This window comes from Sparus aurata, chromosome 17, assembly GCF_900880675.1.
Source record: "Sparus aurata chromosome 17, fSpaAur1.1, whole genome shotgun sequence".
Classification (NCBI taxonomy): Eukaryota; Metazoa; Chordata; class Actinopteri; order Spariformes; family Sparidae; genus Sparus; species Sparus aurata.
Window position 1 is genome coordinate 13,694,929 of NC_044203.1, and position 20,339 is coordinate 13,715,267.

At 39.7% G+C, this 20,339-nt stretch overlaps 1 protein-coding gene across 3 annotated transcripts in view; it reads left to right on the forward strand.

Moving 5' to 3' along the window:
- The window catches only part of ulk4 (unc-51 like kinase 4), an 88,980-nt gene that overhangs the window by 44,410 nt on the left and 24,231 nt on the right, over positions 1 to 20,339 (forward strand). For 2 of the 3 annotated variants that reach the window (XM_030392628.1, XM_030392629.1), the window contains 10 exons: positions 3,143 to 3,276; positions 3,582 to 3,703; positions 3,855 to 3,911; positions 4,174 to 4,225; positions 5,364 to 5,458; positions 8,332 to 8,383; positions 9,229 to 9,433; positions 10,344 to 10,436; positions 15,771 to 15,819; positions 18,147 to 18,252. In XM_030392628.1, coding sequence (XP_030248488.1) covers positions 3,143 to 3,276; positions 3,582 to 3,703; positions 3,855 to 3,911; positions 4,174 to 4,225; positions 5,364 to 5,458; positions 8,332 to 8,383; positions 9,229 to 9,433; positions 10,344 to 10,436; positions 15,771 to 15,819; positions 18,147 to 18,252 — 965 coding nt within the window. The remainder of the gene's footprint in view (positions 1 to 3,142; positions 3,277 to 3,581; positions 3,704 to 3,854; positions 3,912 to 4,173; positions 4,226 to 5,363; positions 5,459 to 8,331; positions 8,384 to 9,228; positions 9,434 to 10,343; positions 10,437 to 15,770; positions 15,820 to 18,146; positions 18,253 to 20,339) is intronic. The other variant, XR_003981068.1, reaches the window with a different exon arrangement.

A 20,339-nucleotide genomic window follows, 5' to 3' on the forward strand; every position in this document is an offset into this window, starting at 1 on the left:
ATTCAAACACATGTTCCGTTCATGTATCTACTGTCACTCTTACCTTGATTGACAGGCTAAGAAAACACATGCTATGACAGCAACAGCTAAATCTTAGTTAATAATGCCTAATGTTAACAGTTTGCTTACATCATTATCACAGTTTGTTCGTAAAATGGTTATGTCATGTAATTAACTGCGATTAAATATTTTTTATCAATTGACAGCCCTAATATACATATATACAGTATATAAATATATATGTGTTTATGTATATATGTGGGTTAGGGTTAGAGGTGTGAATCTTCACTGGCCTCACAGTTCAAATGCAAATTGATTCTTAATGCATCACATCAGTGAATGGCATCCTCAGTATTACTGCACACGGCCACTTTTTTGTTTCCCCTTCATTCCGAAAGTCCTTCTAATAACCAGACTACTGCAGTATACAAAATAAACGCTGTATCTTTTCCATACATAAATATTACAAAAGACAAAAAATGTATCCATCTGCATTGATTTTCATGACAGCTTTAAGATAAGGCATCTATTGACTCTGCTGGACACCTCTCTCAGACTTGAACGGCAAAGTGGACAGGGCCTCCTCAGATCTTGGCTGTTTGCTTCAGGTGAAAATGGCTAACCTGTTTAGTAATTGCAAGGAAATTTCCTGCACACATTCCACTCTTCCACAGGATAAATTGTATTAAATTGTGATCCCATAACCTTTTGTTTAGCTGCTTTACACAGATCTTTAAATTAACATTTTGCAACTTCAGCTAAATTTCTGAAAATATAAGAAAGCAAAATAAACATAGACCCATTGTCTCACTGCTTCCTCCTTCTCAAAAATACTCCCCCCAAATAAAGTTCATGGCATTTAGAGAGATCTTAAAACAGTCAATAAATGTTAGATTGGTTGTAACTAAAGCCTTTAATCAATAAACAATAAACTAGTAATTATTAGTGTATTCTTTACATTTGCACATAGTTTAACCAGTGCATTTGAAATAGTTTAGCCACCCACCGCTGGTTGCCATACTGACAGAGTCTGGCTCTTAATACATATGTCCTCGACCAAGTGTACAGTTGAAATCCGTCCCACTGTTCGGCTTGTTGCATACTACTTTCTCAGAGGTAACACATAGTGGACAGAGCAGCCCTGATTGTTTTGGAAATGCGATATTAATATATGCTTGGACTTGGGATAGGGAAGCTGAATATTGTGGTTAACTCAATGTGGTTTCAAGTAGTTCAATTGAAATAATTCATATGCAGTAGTAGGGCTGCACGATTCTGGAAAAAATGTGAATCACGATTTTTTGCTTAGAATTGAGATCAGGATTCTCTGGCACGATTTTTTTCACAAAATGTTTATTGCACTGATGAACTTGAACAAAACAAAAAAGAAACATTGTAGTATGCAAAGCAATGTTTTTTTTGTTTTGTTGAAGTTCTATCATTGGATGAGAAATGATTTTTACAAAAGAAAAAAAAAAAAAAAAAAAAAAAGTCGCCAAGATGAGAGGGCATCCTTTAATCCCTCATGTTGTACAGTGTTTATTGGGGCCGTATCCTTGGCTAGGTGATATGTGATAGCTGCTGTGGTTGGCTTTCTAAAACAGAGGCGTAATATTCCTCCTTTTCCAAAAGCCATGTGACGTGACGTGAAGCTCGAAGTTGGGCTGCGAACAGTTGACAACGAATTTGTCTTCAAAATAAGAGCTTTACATTGCACCCCATTGGAGTTTAGAACTGGGTTCTTAGCGGGGGGCTTTTAATTTGAAAGTAGCGACTGTTCCTAGCTTGCGCTACAATAACAAGCTAGAGATCCAGGAGACGCTAGCATCTCCCGGATCTCAGCGGCTGTTCAGTTGCCCATCTAGCAGGCGAGGCGGCAAATCGGCGGAGCAAAACAGACCCTCAATTTGCTGCCCTCTGTCTAAAACCGCGGACCTAGCCGCCAAAAGGACGGGCAGATTGGCGGCTTGCTGCCCTGTCTAAAAACGGCTTCTCACTCTCACTCCTTCCAAACATGCAACTGCAGGCGGGCTTCCTCCACTGAATCAAGTGCTGCGTTTGAGGGCGCTTCAAAAAATCCAGAAGGAAAATAGGAGCATTTGTTTGTGATTCAGCTCGAGATATAAAATGCTTCAGAATTGCTATGTGTGGAAATGAGATCACGTGTATGTGTGAATCGAGATCGCGATTTTTTTAACGATTTTTCGTGCAGCCCTATGCAGTAGATGATCTTCATAGAACTGGGACTGACAATGACCCTGTGATGCTTATGCTGCCTTATCTGTTTGATAACCTTATTTCTATCTTTTTTTTGTCTTGTTTTAATGTGTTTTCACTTTATCATTATTTCAGTCATTGTTTTTAATGTTCATTAAATGCTATTAAGGTATTCTTGGGAGTAATTTTTTCATACCTGAGGGTCTAACATTTGTGGTACAAAATAGGATTTGCTTTGCACTAAACCCATAACAATAACAGAAAATCCAGCAATTACTATTAGAGCACCTCTGAAATGCACTGGACCCCTAGTACACTAACATTAGCTGTGCTGTATTGCACACAGCTGTAAACCCTGTCCGCTAAGCTCTTATGCAGCATTAGGAGGAAAATACTGAATTAGTAATCCCCCACTGCCCCTGTACCACTCTAAATCTTAGAATCAATATTTGTTAACTAATATGACCTCTGAATCACTCTGCATGTATCTGCATTCATACTGTTTGTGCTTGTACACATGTGTGGGTGTGTTTGTGTGTCAGTAATGAATATCAGTTAGCAGTGGTGACCTTCCCTTGCTGCCTTGAATTTGTGAATAGAATATTATTGATTACTGGTCAATACAAACAGTCTGACGAGAATGAAAATGTTCACAAACTCGGGGCTTGTCTGTTTGCCTCCCTCCCTGCCTCTTCTTTTTACTCATCCTGTCAAAGTTTTACTGATGATTTACATGAATCATATTGGTCATGTGTCTGCATCATTTACATCTTAGTAATTTAGTTGATACTTCTGAGAAATCACAATTGGTGGAAGAGTAGAACAAAGTTGCTCAAAAAAACTCCATCCACATCCACAACATTAATTTTTCAGTAATGAATACATACTTTTTTTGATGTGCAATCTATGTGTGTCTTCCATCCAGACTTGTGATGTACGTGGAAAGAGACCTCCGCAAAGCCACGCCCCTCAGAGAGAATCCCAGCCAATCAGGATACCTGTCTCAGTGTCTGGATTTATTGATTGTATATATGAGTAACACTGCACCACTGATAATGGGTACACACACACACACACACCCACACACACACGCACGCGCACACACCCACACACACACACACACACACACACACACACACACACACCCCACACACACACACACACACACACACAGATAAATAGAATGTCAGGTAAAAAGGAAAACCAGCTGTGGTAAAATGTTCTTCTCTTGAATTTGCATTTTAAGAGCACAAAATAAGTTCTTATGAAAATGTACTATGCATTTAAGTAAGTAACCCTTTGAGTCGCTAGTCGATCTAATTTACTCTGATGTCCCCTGGTCTTGTCTCATCTCCCTTTTCTAGAGGATGTCTTGTGTGCATTACGAGGTGTGATCGGGAGGAGACACCCATCTACAGCTCAGAGCAGACAGCTTAAACACACTTTGCCTACAATGTCCATAGTGCTGGAACTTCTTTCATCACAGGTAGCTTGCATTGTTCAGCAAAGTATTGGCCAGGTGCTGGGACACTGTGTATAATTTATAAAGCCCTCAAGAAAAATCATGTGCATTCCTTAACCCTCCCTTTTTTCTTAGTTCCATTTGCCAGTGTGACTTACTCCCTGTCTTCTCATAGGTCTTTAGATCTCAAATAGTAACGGAAGAGTTTCTGGCTCAAATTGGACTCCTCCTGGTGAGTGTTTGGTAACACAAATTCACAATGATCATTGTTAGATAAGGACTCTTTATCTATCTCCTTATCCGAGCGATTCCTTTACAAACTGAAGGCAAAAAATAAAGCTGTTAAAACTGGAATGCATTGGTATTTTAGATTTAGATTTATTTGACAAGTTGAAAACACACTTATTGCGAATGAACGTGCATTAAAACTATGCCGACCAAGTGTTGCTGTAGTATTTAGTTGTGCTCTGGTGTATATTCTCTCTTTCTCAAAGAACTATATCACCTCTATTGAGTCGAACGAAACGAATCTGGCCAGTGCTTTGGGTGAGTTACTTTCTCAATTACTAAAATGTTTACACATGAAATGTTCAAAAAGATAAAAGAAATGTTATACATGTCACCTTGTAAAAAAAAAAAAAATCTAATTGTTGCCATGTGAAGTGTAGTTGTAGGTCCTCAGGTCACCTTTGCATCTTAAAAAAAAATATTTATGTCGAAAATTAGGAGAGACGCAGGTCCATACATACAGCCTTAAAGTGAAACTCTCGCAAAAAAGCAACCAAGGCTTTATTTGTGATTGAATATGAGTCAAACCTTTGTGTAAAAGCATAATTACGACGAAAGAGGCACTTTTAAGATTTACCGTAGTTTTGTTTTCGGGCAAGCTAATTTTCAATGGAGTGCATGGGGCATTGGCACACAAGCATCAAAATCGCTATTTTTAAAACACTAACAAACTTTGCTCGTAGTATCACCAGGATCTCTACACATGAACACAAGCAATGAGAACATTGCTTGCGTACGCAGAGTTTACTAAAAAGAAGGTTTTTGAACTACTCACCGTAGGAGCTGGATCTCCGGCGCGTCACAGGCAGGAGATCCACCATTACTCTCCTGCCTGTTAGGTCGCACTCGGGGATCGACACTTTTTGTCTGCCATGACGGCGACAATGCTCGTGTTCATGTGTAGAGACCCTGGTGATACTACAAGCAAAGCTTCATGTTGTGTCGAGCCTTCTTAGTGTTTAAAAAATATATTTTGATGCTAGCGTTCCAGTGCCCCATGCACTCCATTGAAAATTAGCTTGCCCGAAAACGAAACTACAGTAAATCTTAAAAGTGCCTCTTTCGTTGTTATTTTGCTTTTACACGAAGGTTCTACTCATATTCAATCACAATAAAGCCTCGGTTGCTTTTTGGCGAGAGTTTCACTTTAAAGAGACAGGTGCTTGTGCACAAGGTAAGGGGCAGAATGCATGGTTGGCCACAATGCACTGCACCTGGAGAAGCTGGGGCTGCTCAGTGCCAATAATACCAACCCCACTCCAGTTGCTGGCTTATAAATGGAATCCAGCCAGCCGTCAGTGCAGGGAGTTGAGTTACTGGTCAGCCTCTAAGTCATCCTGCACTGTTACTGAGGAGATGATTCAGTAGAGCTGAATGATATGTGATTCCCTGTTAGGTGAAGCAGTCTGTGAGGAGTTGATTAGGACTTCTCTGTCCATTGTGGAAGTCTTTAGCCAGCACCATGCTCTCACCTCTCCACATCATAGTGCTGTAAGTATTAATGCAAGCAAACATGCAACTGACTTCCTGTCTGACTCACTGTCTGTCTACCTGATACGGCCGACTGGATGTTTATGTGTCTGTCTGTCTGTCAAAGTGTCGGACTGACTTATGATATTCAAATATATGACAGGTATCTTGTGACCATCAACAAGTGTCAGTACATTTCCTCTGATGGCTAGACCTTTCATCATCCCCCTGTAAGACTTGAGCCTGTCACTTCAGACTGATAGATTTTTTTTTACTGTTTACTCATTTAGAAAAACATAACTGATTCATTAGTTGCTTTGTTGTGAGGAAAATTTGCAAAGTGAAAACTGTTAAAGATTTATTTGAAGAGTCTCCATGAACATCTTCAGTTTTTGTTTTTTTTTCATTTCATTTTGTAGTTTTATATTCAGTGTTTGTCTTCTAGTCTACTAAACCTGTACATTAGTTGTGAGAGGACAGACAGTCAAGGTGTGCACGATTAGGAAAGAAACTAATCAACTATTGAACCAACTGAGCCTCATCAAATCTGCTTGTGTGTTTTTCTGTTTGTGTGTGTGCTGCCTTGTGTGTGCATGGAATGGGACAATGAGATTGTGTTTAATGAGTATTGACGTATGGAAGTGGAGAGCAGCAGGAAGCAGACAGGATGGAGGGAGAGAAAAGAAAAGAGATGAGGAATAGTCAAAGGAGCAAAGAGGAGGTTTGCTGCTGCTGATAGTCAATAACACGGGAAGACACTTTAATTACCACCAGCCAGCTCAGATTAACTTTTATTGCCTTCTGGACAAGGACACACAGTCATGTTTGAGTTAGTCTATGTCTCTGTATCCTTGTCACAAAGTAAAGTTTGCAGCAAGTTTTGCATCCACAGCTTTTTGTTTAACACAAACTGCTTTCATACCATGGTAAAGGTTAACTTTGTTCTTTAATGATCTTAAAAAGTTCAGCTATGTAAGCATTACCTGTTAAAACAAAGTAGTGTTGGGGAGAAATTTAAGTCTCGCAGTTGATTGAATGTGTCATTAAATTGTGATACTGAAAAACAGTTAAAACTGTTTAGAGGCTACACAGACCCTTAATAATCTGAAGCTACAGCTGTAAATTTAAAACTGACTTCATTCACTAAGCATGATGTTATTTCACTTAATGTGCTTTCAATCACAAAGGTTGTTTCATTTAATTTTTGCATTATGTTAGCATATTTTTAAATTCAGAGAAAAAGTGTTGACCATTCATTTTGAGGAAAAAAAAGAATAAAACAACAACACACACTTGGAACCAATTTTACAAGGTTGCCACATAGCTCTGATAAAATAAATGGAGTACACTGGACCAGCAGACAGTGAGTAACAATTAATTAGTTACGGCCAGCTGGTGTAATTAAACAATATGAAATTGAGTTAATTAACAAAGTTTATTAACTCCTCCTGACTGCCCCACTTTGGCAAATATATATATAGACAACCACCATTCTCTGCTGCTGTGACAATCATTCAGTCTCCCACTAAGACTAAAATATATTGAGCATGTCTGTATCTAGGAGCTGCATGCTAACAATAGCCTGTTTGTTGATGAATTAATGATATCTAGTTGCTTTAGCACAGCAGGCAATATGGTGAAAGGTAGTTTTGTGTACCACCTAATCAACAATGTACACATAAGGTTTGTTATTTTTTTTACTATCAGAAACAAAAGTAGAATTAGAGATCATCTATGATTTGCAAGTACAACACAGAATACAGCATTCAGTAAAATGTATTTATATATTTCTTTTTGGTCTTGACTACAAGTGAAGGATTCATCTTCTGTTGTAATGGTTGTGATAGGAAAACATTTTTTTTGCAAAACTTGTACAATAGGGAGAAGAATAACTAGGTAAGAGAGCAAAAGGAAAAACAGGAAAAGAAAAGGATTTCAGACTGTGAAAGGACATGTCACCCATAGTTTATAGCTCAGAGAAATCCCCCCCCACACACACACACACATTCTCTCTCTCTCTCTCTCTCTCTATCTCTCTCTTTCTCTCTCACTCTCTCACTCTCTCTTTCTCTCTCTCTCTCTCTCCCTCTCTCTCTCTCTTTCTGTCCAGTCTTTTGATGGTTGTGATATTAATACACACGCCGTTAAGTGGTGGACAACATCCTTTGTAGTTTCCTTTCTCTGGCTTTCGATGTAATGACCTCACACACTCACTCAGCATTAGTGTTGTTTCTATGGTAATATTAGTAATCATGCAAATTCATGCAATACACATTCATACCTAAATAAGGGCTTTGACAGTAGTGGAAGTACATTTATGTCTGTGTGTGTTTGTGTTTGATCAAAGAGATCATTCAACAATGCATTTCCATAGTAATTTGATCCTCTGTGGCAGTGGTCTGTGTGGTTGTTGCCCACTGAATTAATAAAGTGCAGTGTCTTCCTTTTAGTTCAAACATCCTGTTTTCAGATTTGCTGTATGTTTAGTAGATTTCTAGAAGAAAAGCTGAAATTACTTTCTTTAATATATATTTTTTTCTGTCAAAGGAGAGAACATTGGACAGACTGAACCATTGATAATACCTATACTATTTATGTTCAACACTGACATTGAATATAAACTTCTTTTATGTATTAAAGTTTCAGCTCATGGACACATGCTAGTGCATTTTCTACGTATAATTTTCTACTGCTACAGAATTTCAGCCTGTTTTCACCTGAGTTGTTTCATGCAGTACATAGGATTCAGCACTCAGACATCATGTGCAGACGGACTTACAGAACAGTATATGACACCAGATTGTAATTGATTCTGCCAGATTTTTGCTTTTACTAGTGGAGCAATACAGTGTAATGTGCAAAGTTTGTTTTGTATCCATTAATGTCTCTCGCAGGTTGTGACAGACATCCTGCCTCCTCTGACAACACTGGCTTTCAGCAGAAATGGTAAGTTGGCCATATTTGGGTGAAGGAAGAGGGACTGAGACAAAGTGAAAATAGAAGCTAATATCAGAGTGAAGGAGGAGGAGTAGGAGGACCTTTGTTGCCTAACACATCCCCCTTTCTTTCCCCTTGTTTCTGTCAAACAAAGAGAAAATGTAAAAAAAAAAATCTTAAAAAGATACTTAAATAGATACTGAACATACAGTCCTCAATAGATAGACGGACAGATTCATATCAAAATGACAGATGATAGATTCATGAAGACAGGTGTGTGTAGAGAAAAGAGATGACAAAGAACAAGGGAGATGGTGAGCAAGAGAAACAAACCTTGAGTGTGTAAGGTCATAAAAATCTCTGCAATATGAAAAGCACCATTGTAATTATCCTCTAAAGTGTTTTGATTTTTGACCCTCACTGAGTCATTATGTTTGGTTTCTGTGGGTCCCAGCACAACAGAGTAGGAGGATGTTTTGTGGAGCCAGTTTCTCAGGGTTAAATAACATCCTTGGTGTGTGTGGGCCATTAATACTGTGTTTACTTAGAACTTGTTATCATGTCATGCTATGTTACTCAAAAAGAGCTTGTAATGTTGAGTCCTCCTCTGCTTTATTAGTGATAATGGAAATACTTAAGTTGATTCTTACATTCTGGCATTAGTGTTGCCTCTAAATCAACAATTTCCACTTAGAGTAATGGACACTGTTATAGTTATTATAGTATGGTCCCCTTGGAAACAAAAATGCAGCTAAGAAGCAAAGCTACAACTCACTTCACACTCAAACAGTATACTAAACACTTCTTGTATCTTATATTAATGCTCTCCTTCTTTCTGTGTGTGTGCATTCCAGTGGAGTGGTCTGTGTTTGTTCTGAGGGTGCTGTCTGAACTCAGTCTCGTCCTGCTGGTTCAGGAGAGTGATGGGACTGAGGACAATGAGAAAACAGAGGAAAAGAAAGAGAGAAGCAATAAAGGAGGAAAAGCAGCAGAGGGAGTAGATGATGGAAGCTCCTGTAGTCAAATGTTAACTCTCATCCTTAAAACTCTGCTTCCAAGGTTGGTCTGACTCTTTCTAAGTATCTCACTGTCTCTGGTTTCCACTTTTGACTTTTTGTTTCTGTAGGAAAAGTTATATGAGGAGCATTTCAAAATATCAATATTAATTTAAATGAGACCATCATCAAAATTATTCCTATCCTCTGTTAGGTGCCAGTGATATTGTAATTTATTTGTTTCTCAATTTCTTCAATTTTCCTTAGACAGTTTTTTCCGCCAAAACAGCTGGAGTGGCAGTGGCAGCCAGTTCAATAAAAGTTTAAGCATTATACTTTTTGCCAAGTGACAGTTTTGTTATGGATAGTAGTGGTGTGGGAATGATTTATTGAAACCTTGAGCACTTTAAAATATCGAGTATTTTTGTCTTGCGTCTTGCTTCTGTGGGTCTACGTAACATCCGAGTACTTGTTGGATCTAGCTAACTGACAAGTGTCTGTCTTTATGAGTGTTGCATCAAATACAGTCTGCAGAATTTCACATCATGGCAGAACATTTTGAATAGACATTGACATTTGTGGTGTGTTCTTCTCAGCTGCATTTGCATGCTCTATGTGGATCTATACCATCTCCTCCTATACCATTATTATTTTCATCTCCCTTTTTTAATATGTTCTTTGGTTGCCTCATGTGTTATCTCTTGTCCACCTTTATTTCTGTCCCCATTTCTCCACCTCACACTCATATCTATCCTCCTCCCCTCTTTGCCTCTCAGATTCTCTCCTCTGCTCCTCTTCCCACATTTCCTTTTCGCTCCCACTCTTATTATGACTCTCGTTCACCCCTCCCCCTCTTCCCCATCCCTCTCTCCAGATCTGTTCCAGTTTACACTCTGTTGCTAATGATCAGAACAGTACATTAATTATTAACACTACAAAAGCCAAATGTTGAACGCATGCATGTTTATGTCTAGGTATGAGTCTCTTCTTCGAGCAGCCGAGCCCATCCCACTGTATGCACTCAAACTCCTGGTATCGATGACTGAACACAGCACGCATATCTGCAGGTAGTGTACACAGACTTGAATCACACATAAAGACAACGAAACACTGTTAAGGCATTGTAATACAAAATGTGATCTCACTGTACCTAACAATGCAGTCCTAAGTGTTATTAGTACAATACAGTACACTGAATAGTCCAGATATCTGTACATTACACTGACACTGAAGCTGTCCTATGTAAGCAGAAATGTATAAGGAAACCAGCTCTATAGATTTCTGTTAACTGGGGAAACTTAAGATGTTTTTGTTCTAGTTCTCTATACAAGACCAAGCTTTGGTAGTATTGAAGTGTTCTGGAGTCCTTGCAGGCACACACACACAAATACGCACAGGCACATTTTAGGTGCTCAGTGTGTAATGTATTAATGCCAAGGCCAGTCATTCCCAGTTCAGCACTGTGAATCACGATTAACTGTTTTTCTATTCACAACCTTGCGCACACACACACAAACACACACACACACACACACACACACACACACACACACACACACACACACACACACACACACACACACTTACTTTAAGCAGTGATTCTTACCCACTGCAATAGATACCAATACACACAAAAAAATGATAATTTATTCATTGATGTAGCTTATGCACATTCTGAGCTAATACCAACATCAACACAGCTGCACCACTGCTGGTAATCTACACTCAACGAACCATCCAACCAGCCAGTGTTTTCTACACTAGTAATCAGTTTAGTGGAGAGTCATGAGGTGCTGTATCAGCTACGATGTGTAAAGACATGGCATATTGTGCTGATATATGTTTGCACACTATCTACTCCTGAAAAGCTTTGTTAAAATGTTTACTGCACATTTTTCAAATATATAGCACAAGACAAAATTATCGCTGGCATTAAAGTAAAATTCACTACTGCATAATCTTGAAGTAATTCACTATTCAGGAATTCAAAAACATGTCTTGAGGTAGCAGTCATCTGACACCAAAATAAAAAGAGGTAATGATGTGTTTCCTGGTTCGGTTGCACAGAGAAACTGCTGATCCCCAGGCTAACCATGAGATGACTCACGTGTGTGTGTGTGTGTGTGTGTGTGTGTGTGTGTGTGTGTGTGTGTGTGTGTGCGCGCGCACGCGCGCGCGCGTGTGTGTGTGTGTGCGCTCACTTGCGTGCCGGATTTATGTGTGTTTGATAGATGTGTTCTGACAGCAGCTGTCAGTAAGTCTTGATTCTCTGGTCATCTGTCTTCTCTTTTCAGCTGTTGACAGAGACAGAAAGTGAGGGTGAGAAAGAGGAGGCAGAGAGAGAATGAGGAAGTCAAGAAGTGGACAGTGGATGGAGGGATGGGATTAAGGATAAGAGGATGAAGTGGGAAAGAGATAGGCAGGGAGATTGAGTTTGATGGATGGGGGAATGGTAACATTGGGAAGGACAGAAAATGTTGACAGAGTATTAATGGGCAATATAGCATAAATCGACATGCATCACCTGCTTGAGAAGGTGTGTGAAAGTAGGAGATGAAAGGGTGCTTTTACCCTCACAAGCAGTTGTTTGATCTGTAGGTTAGCCAGATTGGTAAATCAGGATTCCTGAGCAAAATGTACATTTCAGTCACTTAGCCTTAGAAATACAGCCATTATCAATAGACTATATTCACATGGCAGCATTTTTTCTCTGAGTTCATGCTCATGCTGTGGAAAGTCAAATATTGTTCTACTGTGTTAAAGGTTACAACTCATTTAAACTCAGAGAATCAGACAAATTGTCAACATTTTACTGCTTTCATGACAACCACTTGTCTTATTCCCTATGCTATATGAAATGCAACTTGGAACACAGTAGTGCAACAGTTAAGATTCCAACTCTGGGTCTAACAGAGGAAGATGGCTGCCCTGCGAATATGGTCTATAACAGTGGATAATTAAGTGGTCATAGACATGGAAATATTCATGGCAAAATAATTTAGCTCATCCATAGTTTTATGCTCCATCTTTATTCATTTAGTATTACTATACAACAACCAGGATTGTTAACCTTCTGTTTTGTCCTTCCCTTATTTCTTTCCCCACTTCCATCTACTTATTTTATCTTCTTGAGCAATACTAACTCAACAAACCTCTTATCACTAATATCCCACTCTCCGTCCATCTCCATCCATCCCTCCGAGAGTTCATAGTTCACCCTTATAGCTGAATACGCCCATACTTCTCTTATCAGTAATTTTACCCCCCTCTCATCTCCATCCTCCTGTTCCTCCACATCTCCTCATCCCCCTCTTTCCTTGACACAAGTAGAGTGACGTGAACTTTTCAAATTGGTGTCAGCACTCTTCTCTCTACATCTCTGTTTTTCTTTCACTCCTTTCCCTCTGACATTATTAACAATATTTCCCATTTTTTCTCTGTCTCCCTCATTCTCTTTCTCTCACCATCTCTAATTTATTAACATTAGTCCACATCTCCCTCCTTCTCTGTGCCCTCTCTCTACAACTCTCCCTCCATCACTGTGGTTATACAATCAGAAATTAAATTGCCTGGGTCTTGGTTAGATAAGTGTGGCTATGAAGCCAGCGGAGCGGTAATTAGATGGTAAATTGGGGACATTAACGTTGGGAAGGCAGCCTGCTGTTTCTCTCGGCATTATCACAGCCCAGACACACCTTCAAACAACTACATTTACTATGACCTTTAGCCAAAGAACCTTACACTGTGTGGTTACATGTGTGTGTCAGTGTCCTTATATGTATGTCTGTCTGCCAAATGTGAGTGGATGTGGCTCTGCCATGCTTATCAGCCAAGCATCAGGTAGCTTGTTCACTTAGTTGAACTGGGTTGGCAATTTTATTGTGATTGTAGAAGAATCTCTGTCTTAAACAGCTCATAATTCTTGCCTGTTTTTTTCTTTTATCATTGGTTAATGCCTTGACATAGACTCGGCCTTGTAAAACCATGACATAATCAAATTGCTTTAGCTATCGATTCCACTTTTCTCTGGCTTAGGTGTCCATTATTTGGACACCTAAGCCAGAGAAAAGTCAGTGGAATCGTTAGGTGTTAACAAAACCAAGGTGGCCGTTTTCACACGCTAAAAGTCTGTAATTGCCTGTAACAGCCTCTTTTACTGGGCAGCTCTGTGGTGTGAATAAATCCATGAAATAAAATATATTAAGATATTCTTTAGATCATGCAAAAACTCATTAAGGTGTGTCACTTGGGAAGAATTGGAGCATTCTCAAGGGAAGAACTTTCTGGCACCTTATGATGTACAGTAAATATTTGACTAAAACTTCCAAATGCTGAGACATAACCTCCTGACTTTATCTTTGGTGTTCATTATCTTTTCACTTGAAACAACAAGGTCCAAAATCATCCAAGATTAAGCTTGAGAGCTGACAGCACAATTATATGTCTAGTAGAGCAGAGGTTAATCTAGTTTATTGGTTGTTCATAATATGATACATTTTATATTCTCTGTTATAAAGCTAATACTGATGATGTATGAGTAATGCAGTGAGGGTTGTCTCCTCTGCTCCTTTACAGGCAGTCTTTTATGCTCTGGTTTGTTCGATGTCTGGTGTTGTGCACTGTTTCTTTTGATGTATGGCTGGTAGTTTAAAGGTGGTCCAGTTTATCATGTTGTGCTGGCCGGGTCTGTCCTCTCATCTCTCAGCCTGTCACCTATCTAATGGGAGGCCATCCATCACATCTACAAACACACACACCCACAAACACACAAACACCCCTTCATAATAAGCCTAACTTAGGGTATAGAATTTAAGATAAAGTACATCATTGATCATTCATTCATCACGGTAAAAAAAAAAAAACAGTTATTACAGACAAAATCAGTGTCCATAATTCCATGTTTCTACAAGGAACCTGCTCAGTAGTTCAACCAAGAACAAAAATGTTTTCAATGCCCTTGAATCCAGTCAAGGTAACAAAGAATGCAAAAAAAAAAAAAAAAGCTAAACATAACAATTCTGCTATTGAAGCATGTTGGTTGCATGAAAATGTCAGCTGCATGACCTGCTGAAGTCTGCAACTATTGCTTGGTCCAATTAATCCTAATGTCTCTTGCAGATGTTGATGGTTTTGCTAAGCAGTTGATGTAACAGTGTTGGGTATATTTTCTCAGCATCCTTTAAGACAGAATGAAACTGGTATTGATTTCAGTATAAAAAGTAGGTTGTAGGTCTGCAGCAAAAGTAATGAGGTACACCAAGGAAAAGACAGAATGTATCTGAGCAAACATATCAACCAAAAAGAAAGCAATTGACAATTAAAAGAGAAACATTTGAGCAGGACCATTTACTGTGAAGGTTTTTTAGGGTTTCTAACACTCCTTAATGGTAATGTGTTACTCTTATTTGCTGAACAAATGCATGTCTACTGGAACATCTAAAGTTTACAAAATTAAGATTCCCAGTTGATACCCAAAAAAGCATCAAATTAACAAAATTGTGTTTAAAGGTGAAAAGCAAAGTCCCTGCTAAAAAATCATAGACACTGTTGAGACACTGTCAGCTTGTTTAGATAAAGGTTTCAATAAGTGGTGTGAAGCTTGCCAGACTAACTATAAATCATAGTTAACATGAGGACAGTTTTATAATTGAGTGGAAAGGCTTTATCTTCAGCATATTAACACCAGTCTGACTTCAGCTGGCTTTGTTCCCATCACAGCTTGAATGCTTTCTTATGCACACAAATGCATATAGACACATACATACACAACGTTTGTGTGCATATGTGTTGACATTCTAACCACACAGTGATTGGTTGCAAATCAGAGAACCTTAATCAGTCAGTAGACAGAATGGCATTGCCTCTATAGACATCCATCTCTCTCTCTCTCTCTTCTACTCTGCCTTTCTGCCTTTCTTCAAAGTTTTCAATGTGGATTCATCTCATCACTCTTTTGTTCCCACTCCTTCCATCCATTTTTCCCTCCACCCCTCTGTCCTGCCACTATTCTCTGCCCAAATCTTTTCCCCTTTCCTCTAATCTTCCCCGTCCTTTCTTCTTTTCACCAAATGTAATCTTCTCTCACCTCATCATCTCCTTAACTCACACTCCTCTTCCCTTATCCTTCCCTCTCCTCTCTCACCCCATCTTACTTCATCTGTTCACAACGTGTCTCTTCTTTTTCGTCTCTCTGTTTCCCCCAATTCCACTGGTACCAGACAGAAGTCGATGTAGCGGAACTCCAACCTTAATAAAGATGAAACAGTCCAGTGTGTGTGTGTGTGTGTGTGTGCGTGTGTGCGTGTGTGAACAGTGCATGGAATTGCCTTTAAATTAAATTAATTTCTGACCCACATCTTACTACCTCTGCTCCAATTTGTATTTTTCCCTTTCCTTGCCAGGTTGATCAAACACAGTAGGATCCTACCAACAGTCTTTCAGCTCATTATGGTAAGAAACCACTGTCACTTCATCAGTTTTTAGTTAGCCAATCAGCAAATCACCTGGCCATTCAGTCAGTCAAAGAATCAGTCTCTTACGATCAGCTAATAAGACCCGGTTACAACAGTTTGTATTATTTTATGGCAATTCTGCCGTATTTTATGACAGCTCAGTTGCACCCTGTCTCCTTCCTTTTCTTTCCTCTCTCACTCGCTCCATCTAACCCTCATAGATGTATTTATGTAAATTAGTCTGAGTTGTGTTGACCTATTAGAGGGCTGCTGTAATTGACTGGCAGGTCAGCCTCAGAGAGCAGAAAGGGTTAATAGAGTGAGAATATGAACTCCACTATTAAGATGCAAACACATGCAGACTAACACACACAGCACTTGTCTGTTATCAGTGAAGCATAACAGTGTTTCCAGTAAACAATTTATTTCACCTGACCCTTTTTGCATATGCAAAATCTAATGAACACACAAACACATACGACACAATCTGTTTTTTGCAAACCAAAGCGCTTGAGCTGCAGCAAACTATTTATGGTTTTGCACATGCACACACACACACCCACGTGCATGCACATGCACATGTGTGCACGCACACGTACCCACTAAATAATCAGTGTTCTGCATGGCTACCTGTCCAGCCCCGACTAGCTGATGCAGAATGTTAAACACGGTTATCCAACAGCCTGATTAACTCCTCTCCTGATTATTTACTCCTGTCTGAACCAGTCATGTCAGGATCCATTAGTGCCGTCTGTATTGCTCACATTTAGATTGATTTATGCTGCCTGAAACACTCTGATCTGGATTGATTACACCTGTCACTGGTGATCACACTTGTCATGGAGAAACTCAGCTAATTGTATTTGTCTCGATGATGAAGTAGTTCTGCTTCAGACATGAAAGGACTTCAAGAAGACCATAGTTCTTTAACCGGCCGGTTGCGAAGGCAGACAACAGATTGGAATGGCTTGCAGTCAAATACTTTGTAGAAATCCTACCTCACATACACTGTACATTCTTTATGAGTTAAGGTGCTGGACAGGGAGTCAGTGAGTTAAAATTATTTTTTCTTAGCCATTCATTCCTCATTTCTCTTTGTCAGGTGTATGCTTTCAGTGATGTACATAATCGTCCTTTCACAGCTTATTAGTCCATAAAGATCAAAATAACTGAGCTTTGTCATTTGTTGCTACTGACGGGCAGGTTGTCCGAGGTGCAAATTGATGTCATTTTCTTCAGCCTCAGGCTACTGCACATGATGAGCATCAGCCAGGCTTATCAACCTCCGTGCACAGATCACACTGATGCACATACACCCCGCAGGCAGAGCTGATGTATCTCAGAGAGGATCAAATAGTGAAATGAGGGCAGGAGAGAGAGAGAGAAGGGAAGTACTGTCGGAGAAAGAGAGATGGTTTTGTAAGGAAGGGAAAGAGAAGAAGAGGAGTAACAGGAAAGAGGAGACTGTAGTCTTAGTCTTAGTTTCACTTTGAAACCAATTCATTATCACATGTCACAACTACACCATCCTCTAATAGACCCAGTTAGTTTGATCCATTAGCTCAACGTTGTGTCTCAATGACTTTTTCCACAGTAGGTATAAAATATCTTAGATGTTCAGATAGAACATCTAATTCTTTTTTCTGTCTCCCATGTGAAAAAATTGTTGGCAATATTGCTGTGTTTCTTTCAGTATAAATGTCATGAAAACCAGCCAGATATGTTACAAAGTACAAAGCTGAACTGGAATAACAACAGAAAGACCATTTCAAAATAGTATATTTTAGGTAATATATAATACATATGTATAATAAACATTCACAGTCCATAAAACATGGAAAATGCAGCTGCTCACGAAAACAGTGACCTTTCAGGAGAAAATATACAATTATGCTACACAATATGCTGAATGATAGATGTTCTCAAAACAGATTCAAAGATTGATTATGGTCAATAATGGTGTGCTTGTGTTGTGTTCAACCTTGACGATACAGAACATTGCAGGAAATTTTAAAGGTAACATGGAAGATTGACATAACTGCACTCCTGCACTCATCTTCTCTGATTAGTTGTTACAGGTTGTGTTGTATGAAAGTGCTGTTTATTGTGTTCTGAGTTTAATGCATGATGTCTGTGACAGAAATGTTGCCTCAATAAACAGTGCTCATATATATACATCATTTATTATCTCTTTCAAATCTTTACATTTAGTTTGATGTTTTGTGAATAAAATCAGCATAGCAAACCTTCGACTGTGGACTAATGATGAAATAGAAGATGCTGTTAGCTGACCTGTGACCTAGTTCTTCCTCTTTCTCTCTGTAGGCTAACAGTAGCAATGTTACCAGTGGGTTGATCCAGAATGCAGTTGCCTTGCTGTGTAATCTTAGTGGAGACACAATCTTGGACCTGGAGCCACCGCACCAACAAGGTGCAGTATGTCTGCATACTGCACCATACATATAGAACATTTAACTTTTCTCTGCTTAAAAAAAAAAAAAGAAACATTCTGTCGTTTCTCTATTCTTCTTGTTTTGTACTGTCTGTTACACTAGTACTGTTATTAATGAGTGAGTTAAGTCTGTCCCACAGGCCTATCTGTCATTGACCCAGAGTTAGTATCATGTATCTACTCTGCTAGCATTAGTTAATGTCATGTTACTCGTTGACATCTTGTTTTCCCCAGCCCACTTTCCTGCTGTAGCATAATGCTTATACCGGTCAACAACCTTGGGTCTGTGTGCATGTGTGTGAGGGGGAGGCAATGTTTTTTTTGTCCTTCAGCTATGGTAAAATTCAAAAATATTAGAATTTCCTGTCTTTTGCAAATTATTCTTGTAGATCAAGATGGGGGGGTGTGTCTGCTTGGAGAAAGGATTTTTGTCAGAAGTTAGGTCATTTTTGGACCATTTAACACCCAAGAGCTAGTTTAGGATTAGGACTTTAATTAAGGAGGGACAAGTAAGGCACAAAGCCTGTGGACGTAGGGATGCCGTCTTAACCTAGCTTTATAGAATTAATTAAATAAATAAAGGTGTTAGCAAGAAAATATTTACAAACACTGCTGCCTCTGTGTGTGTGTGTGTGTGTGTGTGCGCGCGCGTGCACGTGCGTGCGTGCATGTGTGTATATGCAAATGTTTCGGGACTCACAGTTCAACACTGTAATTGCAACTCTCAGTGGCAATGAGAAGGCAACACAACAATACTTGGTTTCTCAAATTTCTATTTAGCACTGTCTTCATTTCCTTCTCTCGTTCTGTCTCTCTTTCACTCATCATTCCGCCCTTCCACACCTTGCCTCCCCCAAACCATCACCACTATCACCCCTTCCTCTCGCTCTCGCTCTATTTCCATTGGGTCAGCAGTGCGGCAGTTCAGTAGTCAGCATCATTATCGTCCAATCAGCTCTCCTCTCAAGAAGAAACTGTCAACCCAGCACTAATACTGACCGTGCAATTAACGCTATCTTCCTCTCCTCTCCTCTCCTCTCCTCTCCTCTCCTCTCCTCTCCTCTCCTCTCCTCTCCTCTCCTCTCCCTGTTGCCCTTCACTGTGTGAACTTGTTCACACCCTCTTGTCCCTCCATTTCCTCTTTCCCTACCGCCACTTTCCAATCTGCTCAGCTTCTTCATTGACTCCTCTCCTCCCCACGTTCCCATTTTTAACTTTTCCCCTTTCCTCTATATTGGGTTCCTCTTCTATCTTCCCCTCTCCTTCTTCTCCCTTCTTTTAGTTGTGGTTCACTCCAGATCAGTGTGTCGATGGCAAGAACGAAGGGAGAGGAAAGAGAAGAGGAGAAGGGAGGAAGCGTGTATAATTGGCTTTTTAAGGTGTGACAGAGAGAGGAGGGGAGGTGGTGTGTGAGCTTGTATGCGTGTGTGTGTGTGTGTGTGTGTGTGTTGAGAGGCAATGAAAACGACAGTGAAGAAGACCAAAATAGGGAGGTGTTTTTTGTGCTAGTGTGAATGTATTTGTGCTTACGCCTCTGTGTATGTGTGAGACAGAGAAGAGATGTGTATGTCGGGGGGGTTGGATGCAGTAGCACCCAGTATATGTGTGTGTCAGAGTGTGTATGAGAGAGAGTGTGAGAGAGAGAGGAGATGAGGTTTATAATTGGGCAGATTTGCCTCCGACTGAGATAATACCCCCTGGGGAATGAAGACTGAGGGAGCAAAGAGAGAGAAAGGCAGAGATAGGGGGGGAGAACAGAACAACAGAAAGAAAAAGAAGATGGCAAAAAAGCATGAGAAGGAAGAGAGAGGGAGAAGATGATAGTGCACGGAAAGCCAAATGGGAGGTAAAAAGGGTAGCAGATAGGTGACAGAGAGGCAGAATGGGATACATGGAGAGAGAATGTGGTGTATTTGGGTGAGGAGACGAGGAGGAGGGATGAGATGATAGGAGAGTAAATATGAGGTTGAAGTGAATGACAATTTGATAGAGGGAAAGATAGCGAGAGGCAGGAGGGAAATAATAACTTGATGGTAGAGTAAGACACACTTTAACAAAGTTATTAT